General features: G+C 44.7%; 1 protein-coding gene across 5 annotated transcripts in view; it reads left to right on the top strand.

Moving 5' to 3' along the window:
• Nucleotides 1-13,027, top strand: part of PSMC3IP (PSMC3 interacting protein) — a 560,448-nt gene that overhangs the window by 477,837 nt on the left and 69,584 nt on the right. For 3 of the 5 annotated variants that reach the window (XM_073608292.1, XM_073608291.1, XM_073608294.1), the window contains exon 6: nucleotides 5,745-5,798. The exons of the other annotated variants lie outside the window; for them this stretch is intronic. In XM_073608292.1, the coding sequence (XP_073464393.1) occupies nucleotides 5,745-5,798 (54 nt within the window). The remainder of the gene's footprint in view (nucleotides 1-5,744; nucleotides 5,799-13,027) is intronic. 5 annotated transcript variants of the gene reach the window in all.

The raw sequence follows: 13,027 nt of genomic DNA on the forward strand, positions 1-13,027 counted from the left end.
GTGCTATGTATCAGTGCCATCTGTCATCAGTGTCACGTGTCATCTGTCATCAGTGCCACGTATCAGTGCCATCTGCCAGAGTTACGAGCCATCTGTCGTCGGTGCCATCTGTCGTCGTGTCACCTGCCACATCAGTGTTACGTGTCATCAGTGCCATCTGTCACCAGTGCAATCTGCCAGTATCACGTGTCATCAGTGCCACATATCAGTGCCATTTGTCATCACTAAGAATGTCACAAAGATTATTTTCAGCCGAGGAGGCATACAATATTCTTGTGGCCGATGAGAGCCATGGGGAGCTGTCCGCTTCAGATTCCTCCTCATATTCAGATTCTGAGTCTGACGTGGACTACGAGCCTGTCCTAAGCAGTGGAACACTGACAGCCTCAGAAGAGGATGAGAGTCCGCCCACCAGACGAAGGCGTACTGGTGAGGAGGCAGTGCCATCCACCAGCACCGCAGTACCTCGGCAAAGGCCACGTACCAGTGGGGTGTCACCTCAGTCCCAAAGGGTTAGGTCCCATGCCAGCCTTTCCTATTCCCTTCAGAACCACTTATGGCTTCCTCCTAATTCAGGAGAAGCTATCATTCCCCCTTTCACTGCCCAGCCAGGAGTCCAGGTGGACACAGAAAATGTTTCCCCAATAGATTTTTTCAACCTTATTTTTACTGAGGACATGCTTGCATCAATTGTAGCCCAGTGCAACCTATATGCCCAACAATTTATAGCAAGTAACCCAACTTCCTATTATGCCCGTCCCTACAAGTGGAGAGCCCTAACAGTGGAGGAGTTAAAACATTTTTTGGGCCTCAACATTCTGTATGGGACTAACCAAAAAAATGTTTTACGTTCATATTGGTCAACCCTCACCATCCACCACATGCCCATCTTTTCCTCAGTAATGCCCAGGACCAGATATCTCATGATTATGAGATTCCTACACTACAATGATAATACCCAGTGCCCTCCCAAAATGACCCAAATTTTGACAAGCTTTATAAAATTTGGCCACTACTAAATTATTTTTCTGATATCTTCCCCCAGTTGTTTACCCCAGACCAACACACATGCGAGGATGAGTTCCTTGTCAAATTTACTGGCAGGCTGGGCATAAAACAATTTATTCCCACCAAAAGGGCCCACTATGGGGTGAAGATGTATAAATTGAGCGACCGAGCTACAGGGTATACCTATGCCTCCATGGTATACAAAGGGAAGGACACCCAGCTAAACCCCCCTAATTGCCCAGAATACATTGAATCGAGTGGGAAAGTAGTTTGGGAACTCATAAACTCACTCCTGGAGAAAGGCTGCCATGCTTGAACCCTACCTTGCCACAAGACGAACATACCAGTGGTATAAAAAAGTTTCAATTTATTTGTTTAATTTGGCCATATACAACAGCTACATTATTAATCACAAATCCACTGAAAGCCCCAAATCCTTGCTTGGCTACCAGGAGGAAATCACCACTGCTCTTGTATTCCCGAACGGCCCACCAGAAACCATTCGATCCGATATGATTAGCAGACTCTCCGAACGACACTTTCCCGAAAAAATCCCTCCCAGACCAACAGGCCAAAAACGGCAGAAAAAATGCCGGGTGTGCACCAAAGGAGGAGTGAGAAGAGATACCACTTTTTACTGTCCCCAATGTCCTTCCCAACCAGGCCTCTGCATAGTTGACTGTTTCCGCCGTTACCATACTTCACTAAATTATTAGTGAAGTATGGTGAACATAACCCTCACTTCCTGCCATTTACCTTCACACCCCTTATGCCTCTACTTGCTCTGTAACTGACCCTGGCTTGTTATTCGACCACGCTTCTGCCTACCGATTCTGTTCATACCTCTGCCTGATCTGAAACTGACCCTGGACTGTTTGACCATCCTTTTTGCCTGCCTCTTGGACTGATCTTGTACCTGGATCACTGGACTAGTGATAATCACTTGTAATAATCACTGGACTAGTGGGATTCATAACACAGGGGTCTCACATATGTGAGGGGCTCCAGCATTGTTTTTCTGGATGAAGAAAACTTTTTTTTTTTGTTTTCTCATTCCTAGATTAGGGTCTGGAGACTCTGAGGCTTCAAAGAGATTTGGTTGGGAGAAGCCTCTACCCCTGTCCCCATTCTGTCCTGAACGAGGCCCTACTGCTGCCTGTAGGACCTATGCCATCATGCCTCTGCCTGTCGCATGAACTGACCGCACCACATGGATGGCAGACTGGTTGGTGAGTTGAGCTATGGAATGTTCTGTTTTTGTCTTTCATGTGATAGCCCTTCCATGTGCTCCTTGCTGTGAAGGCCAGTTATAGGTGGGGGCAGGGGCCATTTGTTTGTTATTGGTGTATATTGGTCTGGGGACACACTGTACACCTTTGCTGCCATTATGCTCTTGCTGGGTGTCCAGTGTGCTCCTGTTCCTTTAAGGGGGATTGGGCTGCCTCCAGGCCCACCTGCCCCTCATCTAGCCATTTAATGCATGTGCTTCCATTGTGGAGACGCTTATAAATTCAGTAGTGTTAGGACTGCAAGTATACACAGGGTGCCGTGAAGAGGCCTTGCAGCTTATGCATGCGTTTGCAAATGCGTGCTAACTAAACCCCAGTTTTTAACGCAGACTGTTGGACGGGTTAATTTGGTCAGTTGGCAGACTGGTTGGTGAATTGAGCTATGGAATGTTCTGTTTTTGTATTCCACCACATGGATGGACCATGTTCCTGCCTACTACCAGGATCAAAATTTTGGCACTGCTGACAATCTCTGCCTGCACTGACCCTGGACTGTATGTATCCCTGCCTGCTGCCTGTACTAGACAGTGTTCCTGCCTGTTGCCTGGACAATTGCGTTTGCTTTTGCTGACCAAGTCCCTGGCTGCTGCCTGGACCAGTGCTATCCTCCTGTGGACAACTGTGCTACTAAAACCACAGGTAATCTTTTTTTTACCCTTTGCCTAGCAGAATGTATTTTGGGGTGTAATTCTTGGTATGTGCATGCTATGTGTCCCTAGAACATCTGATGGTGTTCCTTGTATGTGGCCAGGCTGTGTAAAAGTCTCACACATGTGGTATCGCCATACTCAGGAAGAGTAGCAGAATGTATTTTGGGGTGTCATTTTTGCTATGTACATGCTATGTGTTGGAAATATCTTATAAATGGACAACTTTGTGTAAAGAAAAAAAAAAAGGTGTTTTCATTTTTTCCCCCCACATTTTCCAAAAACTTCTGGAAAAAAAATTAACAGTTCAAAAGACTCATTATGCCTCATAGATTATACATTGGGGTGTTCGCTTTCCAAAATGGGGTCATTTTGTGGGCATTTCCATTGTCCTGGTGCTCCAGGGCCTTCAAAAGTGTAATAGGTGGGTGAGAAATTAGATGTGTAATTTATGCTCCCAAAACCCTTGAAGGTGCCATTTCAATATTGGGCCTCTGTATGTGGCCAGGCTGTGTATAAGTCTCACACATGGTATTGCCATACTCAGGAGGATTAGCAGAATGTATTTCGGGGTGTCATTCTTCCTATGTACATGCTATGTGTTGGAAATATCTTATAAATGGACAACTTTGTGTAAAAAAAAATGCGTTTTCATTTTTTTTGCACATTTTCCAAAAACTTCTGGAAAAAAATGAACTGTTCAAAAGACTCATTATGCCTCATAGATTATACGTTGGGGTGTTAGCTTTCCAAAATGGGGTAATTTTGTGGGCGTTTCCATTGTCCTGGTGCTCCAGGGCCTTCAAAAGTGTAATAAGTAGTCAACAAGTTAGATGTGTCATTTATGCTCCTAGAACACCTGATGGTGCTCCCTGCATGTTGGGACTCTCTATGTGGCCAGGCTGTGAAAAAGTCCCACACATGTGGTATCACCATACTTAGGAGTAGCAGAATGTATTTTGGGGCGTCATTTGTGGTATACTGTACACATGCCATGTGAGAGAAATAACCTATTACAATGACAATTTGTGGGGAAAAAAAAAAATCTTCATTTTGCAAAGAATTGTGGGAAAAAATGACATCATCAAAAACCTCACCATGCATCTTACTAAATACCCTGGTGAGAGGTGATCAAATAACCACCAAAAGAAAGCTCTATTTGTATGAAAAAAAGGACAAAAAATTCATTTGGGTACAGTATTGCATGACTGAGTAATTGTCATTCAAAGTGTGAGAGTACTGAAAGCTGAAAATTGGTCTGGTCACGAGGGGGGTTCAAGTGCCCAGTTGTTAAGTGGTTAAAGATTTGCACAAATGCAAATTAGGGCAGTTCATGACTGCAGCTGTTTACGACTAGGGGTCATTATCTGTCACTTAGGACAAAAGCAGATCAAAGGCCTAATAGAAATTGGCAATCGAATTGCTCAGCCCTTGTCACCCAATGGAAGGAAAGGTGTATAAGAGGGAAGCCTGTTTGGCTAAAAGTGTCACAGGAGAAGCTGGGTTCTCTGAAGGTGTATGAATGCTGCACAAATAGCCTGTCACCTATTTTATCTGTACTTCTGTTGGATTGATTCTGAAGTTTCAATAAAGTTCATCTATCTGGAAGAATCGAGTTGCTGCTGGAAATTACTCACATTATGATAATTTCTTAAAAGGGGGATTTACCCCCTTTCTGACCAAGTCATTTTTTGCGATACGGGACTTCGTCGCTTTAACAATTGCGTGGTCATGCGACATTGTATCTAAACATTTATGTCCTTTTTTTCCCCACAAATAGAGCTTTCTTTTGGTGGTATCTGATCACCTCTGCAATTTTTATTTTTTGCGCTATAAACAAAGAGTGACAATTTTGAAAAAAACACATTCATTTTTACTTTTTGCTATAATATATATCCCAAATGTAAAAAAAAACAAATTTCTTCATCTGTTTAGGCCGATATATATTCTTCTACATACTTTTGGTAAAAAAAATAAGCGTATATTGGTTTGCGCAAAAGTTATAGCATTTACAAAATAGGGGATAGATTTATGGCATTTTTATTAATTTTTTTTTTTAACCAGTAATGTCGGTGATCTGCGATTTTTATCGGGATTGCGGCGGACAGATCGGACGCTTTGAACACATTTTTGGGACCATTGACATTTGTATAAATGTCATTTATACACTGACAGCTGACATTTATACAGCGCTTCAATGCTATTGATTACTGTATAAATGTCACTGGCAGGGAAGGGGTTAACACTAGGGGGCGATCAAGGGGTTAAACGTGTTCCCTGACTGTGTTTTAACTGGGGGGGGTGGAACTGACTTGGAGAGGAGACCGATCGTTGTTCCTATATACTAGAAACACACGATCTGTCTCCTCTCCCCTGACAGGACGTGGATCTGTGTGTTTACACACACAAATCGCCATCCTCGCTTGTCAGGAGCGATCACGGGTGCCGGCGGAGATCGCGGCCGCAGGGCGCGAGCATCAGCTTTTTAAAGTTGTGGCGGGCACGCGCGCCCTCTATACTCAAAGAGCCCGCCGTACAGCTACGCCGATTTGCGCAGGAGTGCCATTCTGCCGCCATCATTCGGCGGGCAGTCGGCAAGTGGTTAAAGTAGCGCAGTGCTAAATAGCAAAAAAATGGTCTGGTCAAAAAAACCTTCCGTAGGTCAGGTGGTTAAGTCCTGCATTATTTGTGATACATTGGCCACCAAAGTTTCTGTGTACTGTATCTACAGTGGTTAAAAGATTTTGTATTTAGAGCTGCGGGCAGTACTTGTAATATATTGGTTATCTTCTCTCTTCAGGTGTACAATGAGCGGAAGCAGTTCTCTAAAGAATGGAAAAAAAGAAAAAGAATGGTAAGGTCTAAGCAGGAAGGGGGTGGGAATATGATCAATGTGTATGAATGGTCTTTACAGGAACTTTAACGGAGAACTGTGCCCGCTAAAAGACATAATGGTACACCTTAGGGCTGAAACAACTAATTGTCAACTATTGTCATAATCGATTAGTTGGACTGCATACAGAATGCATTATTTGTTTACATATTAGGCAATACAGTGCAGCGCTCATACAGCGCCATACAGGCAGTCCCTGAGTTACAAACATCCGACATTACATAAGACTCGGAAGTGAGAAGAAATCTACACCTAATCTACACTGAAGCTTGATCGCCAATCCTTGTTTCCACGACAACCCAAAATTTTCAAAATTCAGTTGTCACAGGGACAGAACGTGAGGTGAAATCTTCTGAACAGGGGCACAGTCAGCAAAACAAATGTACCTTAGAAACGCGGGTACTGATTGGCCAGACACAGCGGTAGGCAGCTCCCCAGTCTGACCACTCCGGATCACTCTCACACGGAAGACACTCAGCCGGCATTCTTCCGAGGCTTATCGAGGCTTCAGCTTCTTGCTGATACACGGCGCTCGTAGACCCCTCCATAGAGACATCCCGGCGACTCTCCTGTGATCCTGCATGTGGAAGCACCTACCCTCTCTAGCACTCTGTAAGTGCACCCTATATTGTGCACCATTTTTGTGTTTTTATTGAATACATTTTATGCTGCCTAAGGACTTGCCTGGCGCTTCTCTCTCCTCTTTAAAGTGTTACTAAACCTACAACAGTAAAATCAGTCTGTATATGCAGTAACGCGTGCTTGTTATACTCACTGTGGAACCTAGGGGTTAATTATCTGCACTGTGTAAAAAGGCGGTTTGACCCCACCTTCTCTGATCCTCCCCTTCTTCCACTGTCCCGAAACATCTCCTGACAGAACCGAGCCTTGGGGGCACTCTGCACTTGCTCAGTGTGGTGTGTATTGCTAGAGAGGTTTTTTTTTCTTGAGGAAGCATGTGATCAGCACAGGGCCAATCGGCCTGTCAAGATCTGTCAGGACAGGGTCAGGGGTCCTGCAGCCTCATAGGACAATCAAGGGAGAATGAAAACTCCAAGTTTTAACCAAACACTGATAGACGTCACAGGACTGCTTTATATACTGCTGATGAGAAAAGGTATTTAGCAGTTTATATTTACTAAAACTATTGCATTTCTGTGTACTGTGGCCAGATATAGTGAATGCGGGGTCCTGGGTTTAATAACACTTTAAGAACAAACCTACAGAAGCTATCTTGTTTGTAACCCAAGGACTGCTTGTACACTGTTCATACATGTCAGTAAGTGCCTGAGAACTTGTGATTGTGTGGGGAGCAATGCCTCGGACATGTATTCCTGGGCAGGAGAAGGAAGTGAATGTTTCAAAATGCAGAAGTTTTAATTACCTGGTTATAGGGGTACTCTATACTATACTTTGTGGCTTGTTCTGAAGGCAGGAGGAGCCAGTAGGGGACCCCAGAAGAGGGGGTCCCTAATAAATAATAATATTATATATGATATAAATAATATTACTTTTACTATTTCATAGTATAAATTAACCCCTTATAGTAGGGGTTGGCAGAGCAACGTTGGACGAGGCACAATGTTGCACATTTTCTGGGAGTGCCCAAAACGTAGACTATTTTGGCAAGAGGTGGCTAGTACAATTAAACACCTGACTAATGTCGATCTAGCAGATATGCTTGCTGCACCTCATGCAAAGGCCCATTAAAAAATACAAGACCCCCTTACCATTTAGCTATTAAATGCAGCCAAGGCGTACATTCCCTTGTGCTGGAGGTCTATGCACTCGCCTTCAGTTTTTCTGGTTCTCTAAGAGCAATGAACTCGGGGACATGGAAGACCTTACAGCCACCCTCAATAACCGGGAGGAGTCTTTTTGTGACACTTGGAGGCCATGGCAATATTTTGTTTTCAGAGATGCCTTTTTACAGGAGGTCTCGCCACCTGGCTGATTTGTCCAGGGACTTGTTACGAGGCTCTGGGTGAGAGAATTTGCTTTTCTGGTTCTCAATGTATCTCTATGGATTGTCTCATTTACTTTAATTTTTCTTCTGCTATGGGCCTGGCCCCTGTCTTTCTGATGTGCGTGTCTCCCTTCTCCCTTTTTCGTCCCTTCTTCTGTTGTTCCCCCTTTATATATCTTCCCATTCAGCTTGTAATTTTTTTCCTGCAGTTTCTTTGCTGTTATTATGTACATGATCACATTTTTTAGACCCTGCTCCCTTTTTGGGTTATACTGGCCACCCAGGGATCTCTCCTGGCCCTGTTTTTTTTTTCACTCTATATACTACAAAGTTACATTACTAAGTTGGAGCTTTTCTAAATATGTTGGGATTCATGGAGGTGTCTTCTATTGTGCCCTTTCAGATTACGCTTATACCTGCCCAACTTAACTCGTTGTCTTGTGTACGCTCCATTTCGTTGAGCTGCCTGTGTAGCTCATATATTTGTTATCAGCATTTCTATGTAATTTATCTTTCATTACTCTTGTCTTGGTTTGTATAATGTAACTGAATTACAAAAAAAAGTGTTCGTGTAAGGCCAGCGTAAGTGACAGCAGGCGGGCTATCTTGCATCAAGCTACCTATCTGACACGGGAGTCTATCATGCATAATACTATATTACAGCCCTGTCAGAAAATCTGTAAAACAGTGTTTTAGGTCTTTTAAATACAACTTTTCAGCTGAGTCTGATATGTGCCAGATTCAACCTCTAATGGTGCGTAATGTGTGTGTATAATATAATATGCCCTTCAACTGAGGCAGATAAACACAACATAAATTGCAACATAACATAGACCTGAGGTGTGCCTTGGTCTGCTGGTTGGAATGCCAAGAAAAGGGGGCATACTCAATAAAAGTAATGTCTGATTGTGAGAGAAATGTGCTCAGAAGTGGCCTGGAAAAGGGCAATGGTGAGGGAGGGTATTGCGCACTGGAACCAACAAAGACCACAGGTGAGTGGTCTGCTTAATTACACCCTGGACTTCTCCCATAAATTCAGGCCACCATACTGGCCTTCTTATTTATGGTCAAAGCCTTCGACCGAGACTGATACGAATCACATAAACATGCATACAAAACATAGGCCTGAGGTGTGCCTTGGTCTGCTGGTCAGTATGCCAAGAAAAGGGGGCAAAAAACTCGGATGGGTGAGTAATTCTTTTATTGGTCTTGTAATATTATTGAGCGAGTTTGGCAAAGGCTTGTGCCATTTCTACCTGAGTGTTTGGAATATAACAAGCAAAGCAGGTGGATTTCCACCTGCCCAATTTCCTAACGACCTGGTCCAGTACTCCACACTGAGATGCGGCTGAGGCCGACCGATCCGAAAGGAGTGTCTGGAATACCAGCCTGGGTCAAGGCCTAGGTTAACCAGTAGGATTCTAACATGCCTGATGAATTGGCTGCAACTCAAAGGGTTGGTCAGAAAAGGTAGCAATGGGCTAGAGCTCAATTGACTGGGTAGGTGAGATAGTAACCGATCGAAAAAATCGTTACTGGCCACCAGACATTGTTGGTATGAAAGAACTTGACTTCGACCCCGGGGCCGGCTTGTTGGGTTTTGGAGACTGTGGTGAAGAATGAAGTGATCTTGACAGGGGGCCAGGTGGTGTCTGTACAGTATCTGGCTGCCGGTGCCACTAAAGGTTAACTAGGCTGTAGGGTGCTGTAGAAGGCCAGGTAGATTGCTGTTAGGATGACCAGGCTGGGTAGAAGCCCACACTGGGAACGTGAAAAGATGGTCGACATGTCCCTAAAGACAGGTCAGCATTTGCAGTTGGCTACGTGCTGCTGTTTCTGGATGCTGCGTAGGATGGATTTGACTGTATGGGCTGAAAACAAGGAAGGCTTCCTGGGTCCTGTAAGGACAGGAAATGCTGGATGCCAGCTAAGTATAACCTGACAGTGTTGTGAGGTAGAGCCACCTGCGTGTGGCAATACGATATGAAGGCTAGGACATGCTCAATGTCCCCTGTTACTGCTCTGGGGCAGGAAGCTAGAAACCTGCAGTAGTCATTCCAAGCAGTACGATAGGCCTTCAGTGTGTTGCGGCACAGCGATTGATGAATGATCTCGCGATTAATGAGTCATGTTGAGATGGTGTGGCTTTAATCAGCTGTGACCAAGGTGGGATAGGTGTTGACGTTGGGTCGGCTCCAGGTTTGCTGGAAAAAGAAGAGTAGTTGAAACGGGACAGTGCGTCTGCAGTGATGTTGCACCTGCCCGGATTATACGTGCAGTGAACATTGAATTGGTTCTGCAGGGACAACTGCACCAGCCTGCGTAGGAAGGACATGATGGGGAGCGATTTGGACCTACCCTTGTTTATGATTTTGGCCGTAGCCAAGTTGTCTGTGCCGAAAACCACTGTTTGTCCTGTCCAGGTATGGCCGCAAACCTGAGCTGTTGCCACAATGGGATGCAGTGCGAACAGTGATGAGTGAGTAAAACCGGGGATTAGCAGAATTTCTGGAGGCCAAAGCCCAGCCAACCAGTGATGGGCAAAAATTGCAGCGAAAAACCTGTGGAGGCTGCGGCATCCGTAACTACCTAAGGTGACAGAGCTGACGGAATGAACATTGATATGCAATTCCAATTTGTAAGGAACTCATCCCATAATGTTAAATTCGCTATCGCTGCTGGGTCCAGCTTAAGAATTTGATCAGGGTCTTGCACCTGAGAGAGGAAAGCCAAGAGACGTGAAATGAAAGACCGCCCCTGCTCAATTTTGCCATAACAAGGATTGTAACTGTCTTTTAGTACACCTTTGCGAAAGGGAAAAGTCGTGAATGACCATCCTGTTTCAGGCTAGATTGTCGGGAGGTAGGCTAGCCTGCATGGAGCGAGTGTTTAAGAGTGATGTCTAGAAAGGTTATGGAGTGTGTCGGGCCTTCCACTTTATGTTCGGCTATGGGCACGTTGAGATTGCCAATTGAGTTGCATATTGTCTAAGATTGTGTGTACGTACGGATGGACAGACTGAGTAATGACTGGTAGCTTGTAGCAGGTTGCCTTCTGATGGAGACCAGGCTGCAGGAAGCTGTATGACAAGTAGAATCGTGTTGCGTCGTGCCGAAGATTTGGATTGTTGTGCCAACGATTAGTAGCTTATGGCAGATGCCTCATGATAGGGATTGAACTGTAGTAAGTTGCATGATAGAACCGTGATGTGTGGTGCCGGGGGCACAAATCGTTGTGCTGCCGGTGCAAATGGATTAGACTGGAGAGATGCCCGCTGGGTGTCGGGCTGAGCTGTCACTGGCAGTGGAAGAGCAGCCTAAAGAGCGCAAATTTCCTGGCTGTAGCCAACTAGGAAACGCCCGTGTTGCAGCACTGCTGTAAGCTTGGGGATGGTCCATCCCCCGAGGGACTGCACACTGCCCCACTCTGAAACTGCGGAGGGTGACAGAGGGGCAGAGGAAAGTTGTCTTCGCTGCCAGCCTGCGACATAGCTCTAGCTGAAGACAAGGAGAGGGGGTGCATGTGTTAAGAGGAGTCGTAGCGGTAGGATAGTGAGTGGAGCGGTATACAGAAAATCTAGCTTAGAAGGAACACGAGAAGGACAGGCGCAGTAGGGAAGCCAGTATGCGTTCTGAAGCGTTGAACGCTGTTGAGTATAAATTTGGAAATGTGTATACAAAGATTTGCTCCTACAGAGTAGAGCAGCCAACACAACAACTTGACCAGTGTAAATATGTGAAGAGATAAAGTGTGGCGCTAGTAGTGATATCATTTAAAATAGTGATAACGATATAACATAAATAAGAGTATACAATCCTCAAGTGTGTACCAAAAGGGTTGGTAAGGGAGATATTACCCTCCCCACCCAAGCTCTCCCATGAACAGATTCAACATTAATGAGACTCGTGCAGTGGTATAACTACATCCATATGCTAAATAAATAAAAAAAAAGAAAGGTTGGTATTCAATATCTCAGCAATAGATAGAACCAATCGGATCAATACTAGGAGATTCAACTACAAGATGTAATCATACAAAGAAAAGAAAAACCTTGAGGAATAGAATATTCGGAACTACCACAGTGATGTATGTCAAGTAACATACAATCCAAAAAAAGGGGGGACCAAAAAAATATATATAATCAAAAGTCCATCAAGGTGGTAAATAAAAAGATGTAAACATATTTAAAGTCCACCATCCTAAATTCGGGATTGCTAGATATCAATCTTGGTGTAAATGGTTCATTTGAATGTGGTAGACAGGGGTTGTTGCGCGTGTCCCTGCTCAGAGGTAGAATTTTTCCCTTAGAATGGTGACATTGGCCCAAAGGAACAGATACACAATGCCCTTACCAGATAAGGTGGACTCACAGGCCCTTGGCGGTGAGTCAAACGAGCTTGTACCGTCAAGCGGTGTAGGACTGTGAAGTCGTATGTTGGTCCTGGATGGGATTTCCACTGATGTCACCGGGTGGCACGTCTCTAGCCCAATAAGGTTTCGACAGATGTCATCTAATGGTGTATCCTTGGCAGGGCTCAGCTGGAAGCCGGGATCAGCCTCAATCGTCAGATGAAGGAAACCTTTTCCTCAGCAACCAATACCGTATTGATAAGTAAAGAAAAGGAAAAACTTCCACATGGTGTAAATCTTTCTCAAACGTAACGACGTTTATTAAAAATAGGCGTATTTTTGCAGAAAATACAAAAATTTGGGCGGTAAAAACTTGGCTCAAAATAATACAAAAAGTCCCAGAATTTAAAAATTTGCGCAGTAGGTGATGGTGAGGGTAAAATACACAGAAACCCGACGTGTTTCGTCCTCAAAAACTTCTGCTGGGGTATGAATTTGCCCCCCATCTACTGCGCTTATATATGCTATAACAAACAATGCAAGAAATCTAATTGGCAGCGATACCGGGCATGACTTCCGGGTTGGGCGGAGCTAACAGTGGCCAAAAGGTCATGTGATGTTTAGTACAGCCAATCATGTCCCTCTTGAGTGGTCAAAGCCAGACCTCACTACCATCCTCCAATCCGCGGTAGCGCGTCAATCCTTGTGGTACATTGATCCTGCCGCGATCACGTGATCTACTCAATGCGGGATGACGTCAGACTGCTCGGGGTCTGCGTATCATAGGTAATAGGAAGCGGTGGCTTACCAGACCGAGGTCTGGAGCGCAAACACAGTGGCGGTCATAGGCAAGGGGAGTGTTTTGAAACAAAAT

Source organism: Aquarana catesbeiana, linkage group LG12, assembly GCF_042186555.1.
Source record: "Aquarana catesbeiana isolate 2022-GZ linkage group LG12, ASM4218655v1, whole genome shotgun sequence".
NCBI classification, from domain to species: Eukaryota; Metazoa; Chordata; class Amphibia; order Anura; family Ranidae; genus Aquarana; species Aquarana catesbeiana.